A 3,857-nucleotide genomic window follows, 5' to 3' on the forward strand; every position below is an offset into this window, starting at 1 on the left:
ATTTAGTTCAGTAGTTGATTTTCGATCACAACATTCAAAGGACGAATTCCTATTCTGATCACCAAATCATCGTTGAATATAAGTTCAATGAGTTTAGATAGTGGTGCAACATCAAATGCAGTATTATTCTGTTTAACTCGAATGTCCTTTAACTGAGTCCATATGTGGTATTATGGTTGTATGACAATGCGGAATGCAATTCCGCGGAATGTGACATTTCCCAGAAAATCAATTCACGGAACGTATTCCGTGTATGGTAGAAAATCGGAAATATGTTTTCAATAAAATTAAAATATCTGCAGTTATCAGACGTCGCATTTTATTTAGATTAGTGCGCATGATGCGCACTACTAATAACGTAATTCGAATTATCGCGACTCGCTTCACAGCGCGAGTGCTCAATCGCGCGGTCCGGTTTAGTGGCGGCGCGACAATACATTGCGCAGAAATTAACCATTCGTGGAATGACATACCGCGGAATGACCGCGCATTTGCCCGGTATATTGAAACATATTTATATTGGCCTTCTATACATGAACTCGTTCTCCCAATCATAACAAAAACTGGTTCTGCTTTTTCAAAATGCACAAAATAATAGTTTATTCAATTTTTCTGCAAAATGGGTCATTCCGAGAAATGTTGTTCCGCGAAATGCATCATTTCGCGCAATGTCACACTCCGGGACATGGGTTCCCGCATAGTGGGACTCCGCGAAATGGAATACTGCGGAATGGCATTACACAATTTGTCATACAATCGGTATTATCACTATCAGCTTGTGGGGGAATTTCAACTATTCCGGGTCGTTTGGACTGAGCATTACTTGAACATTATCGGATCTAAGCAGATTTAGGGCCGATGTCCACGTAGCGGTTTTTTTGAGCTGCGTTAACACCGCGTCCACACAAGGTACCCAGCATCAAATAGAGTAATGCACACGTATACGTGTGCGGTGTGCACGACTACATTTGATGCTGGGTACCTTGCGTAGACGCGGCGATAACGTAGCTTGTAAAACCGCTACGTGGGCGTCGGCCCTTATGGTACAAACAATATCACGGGATGAAAATGTGTGATTAGTGTCCCCTTCTTGGAAGAAAGCAGTCGCTGTGTATCTTCCGAATTGGTATGACGGAACCAAATCACACTCAATGTCGTCCACCACCTTCAACGGAGTGTTATCCGGATGCGTGGAGTTCCAATTCCGACAGATCCTTCAAGAAGTCATTCGAAGGTAGCGTGTTGATCCTTTCCAGCGTGCGCGATATAGCTCTCAACTTCTCGGCAGAAAATCGCAGCTGTGTTTGGAGCCTTTTTTTCCGAATACTCGTCTGGCGAGTCACCTTCAGCTTAGACGACTCGGAAACAACGTCGATTTCTCTGAGGACAACGGCTCCTTCTTTCTCTAGCAGTTCCAAATTCCATTGACAGATCGCAGGTTTGCTCGCCCAGCGCTTCAACAGACTTTTTCGCCTGATTCCAGCTCGGACATCTTCTCCCGATAGACGATGGAAAAATTATCGATGTGGTGCAGTTCGTGCGGCTGGCCTTCGTCGATGCAGAGCCCGCAAATGGTCACGCTACAATTTGTACAGAAAAGTTTGCAATCCCTGTCGTGGGACGGACAAATTGCTCAAGCGGGTTCGGTACCGCTCGATTAGTCATCGGGTTCAGATTTATTCACGGTGAAATTGTCCGTTGTCTGAACTGCGAGGGTATCTTTAATAGCGGTGACACATTTCGGACAGGTTCGGTCATTCAGGGCTCTTCCGTTCTCCTTGGCGGCCAAATTGAACAGTTTCGCAATGTCGCACCTACCATTGAAGCAGGTGGCGCAGCGAATTTGCCACTACTTAGTGCAGGAAATGGACAAAGTGGATCGGTTACAAGTTTTAATTGACGCAAATGGGATTCGGCCATCCACTGAAATTCAAAACGGTTAAAATTAAAATATATTTTTTTTATTTTATAGGAAAATATGTTTGAAAGATTTAATTGAAATTTCTTCCGATTGGTAAGCTTACCTAATCAAAACTTGCGGCATCGATGCCGGGACGCTGGAGACATTCTTCCGAACATTCGGAATCAGCTGAGTGTTCACGAATGGGGCTTGAACTTTGCGACTCACGTCATGCTGCTCCTGCTTCCAGGATGGTTTTTCTCGGTAGGTCCTCGGTACTGGTGCGTCGAATCCACCGAAATACTCATGTACCGAACGCTGATAAGACCGGTAGTCCTCTACGGGCACGAAACTTGGACCATGCTCGAAGAGGAATTGCAAGCACTCGGAGTGCTTAGGACAACTTTTGGCGGTGTGCAAGAGGACGGTGTGTGTCGGCTCGTCCAGTTCTACGGCGAACCCAGTATCCAGAAGGTAACCAAAGCCGGAAAAGTACGTTGGACAGGGCATGTTGCAAGAATGCCGGACAGCAACCCTGCGAAGATGGTGTTCGCTTCCGATCCGGCAGGCACACGAAGGCGTGGAACGCAGCGAGCGAGGTGGGCGGACCAGGTGCAGAATGAGCGAGCGTGTGGCGCAATCGAGGATGGAGAAATGTGGCCGCGGACCGTGTATTGTGGCGTCAAATGGTTGATTCAGTGTTATCTGTTTAGATGTAAGCTAAATAAATGAAAATGAATCTATTATATATAAAAATAAAAAAAACTTACCTTGCACTTCACAACATTTTTTGCGATGATCGACACGAAAATTTTGACAGATGTATTGCGTATACACTGAAACGAAAGCATGGGCGGGATTTTACTGCGATCAAGCGAGATATAACAAAAGATTTCAAAAAAAATTCAAAAGATTTCAAATGATTCGAAAAGATTCTGAAAAACTCGAAAATGAAAACGAATCAAATGATTCAAGTGTCTATCCCCCTGGCCTAACCCCAATTTTTCAGAATTTTTGGAGCCCCGGAACTATTTTTAATTTGAATTTTAAATTTGTATGGGACTAAAAATTTGTTCTTATGCTGTATGGGCCAAATGTCATTCTATGAATGTTAGTGCCATTCTATCGATTGAAATGGCTTATTGTTTGCTGCACAAAAATGTAAATAAAAGGTTTACAGACAAAATAAAAATATGTTGGAGATCAGGAAAACATGCTCTTTATGTTAAATTATAAAAAACCTCATATTTTTCTTTGCTAAACAACCCAATTCCAATATGCATTCTTATTGAAGCCGAATGCCTGTTAGAATCTTATTTCAACATGATATAAGAAAAATGCCAATGTTTACAAACAAAGACGCGCTTGCTGGTTGCAGATAAAGTTACATTTTATCCTCTTTGCAAGTCCCCTCTCAGGTAGTCCATAACATTGACATTATACCGCTTTCAAATAGTACACGAGAAATATTTGACATTTTGAACTGTCAAACGTCGAAAACGCGTGAAGAAATCCGCGTCATCAGAATTGCTGCATGGGAACAGTCGACAAAGTCGATGAAACCTATCAGAAAAAAAGAATTTTCGTGCAGTCTGTACTGTTCACTCACACACTCTTCTACAAGTGTCATTTGCAGATCAGCATTGGACGCACTCCTTATTTGGTTGAGGTTTATTGACATCTAAAAAAAGAAAATTGGTGCGAATGCTGCTAGAATCATGAATGAAAGTTAGTCAATATCAGTTAATAGATAATCAAAAACATACATTTTTACTGAATTTCAGCAAAAATTGCATTAATATGCGGATTTAATTATTCCCACCAAATTGTCAAATTTGCACGAAACGCATTTTGCAATGTTTGAACGGACTCAGTGGATGTCGATTTTTTGTTTGACATTCATTGGTATTAGTGTACGAATTTTCGTGTTTGGTCCGTGGCTGCGGCCACAGCTAGA

At 42.4% G+C, this 3,857-nt stretch overlaps 1 protein-coding gene across 2 annotated transcripts; it reads right to left on the reverse strand.

Annotated features, from left to right (window-relative positions):
• Window positions 1–104: 104 nt before the first annotated feature.
• Window positions 105–2,766, reverse strand: LOC134217717 (uncharacterized). Of its 2 annotated transcripts, none has more exons than XM_062696531.1 (3): window positions 2,671–2,766; window positions 2,025–2,605; window positions 105–1,923 (listed from the first exon to the last, which is right to left on the reverse strand). In XM_062696531.1, exons 1-3 carry the CDS (start codon window positions 2,749–2,751, stop codon window positions 1,893–1,895), a joined length of 693 nt encoding a protein of 230 aa, XP_062552515.1. In that variant the 5' UTR covers window positions 2,752–2,766; the 3' UTR covers window positions 105–1,892. The 2 variants fall into 2 exon arrangements, with proteins under 2 accessions (XP_062552515.1, XP_062552514.1); XM_062696530.1 differs by having other exon boundaries at window positions 2,025–2,620.
• Window positions 2,767–3,857: the final 1,091 nt, after the last annotated feature.

Source organism: Armigeres subalbatus, chromosome 2 (genome assembly GCF_024139115.2).
Source record: "Armigeres subalbatus isolate Guangzhou_Male chromosome 2, GZ_Asu_2, whole genome shotgun sequence".
NCBI lineage: Eukaryota > Metazoa > Arthropoda > Insecta > Diptera > Culicidae > Armigeres > Armigeres subalbatus.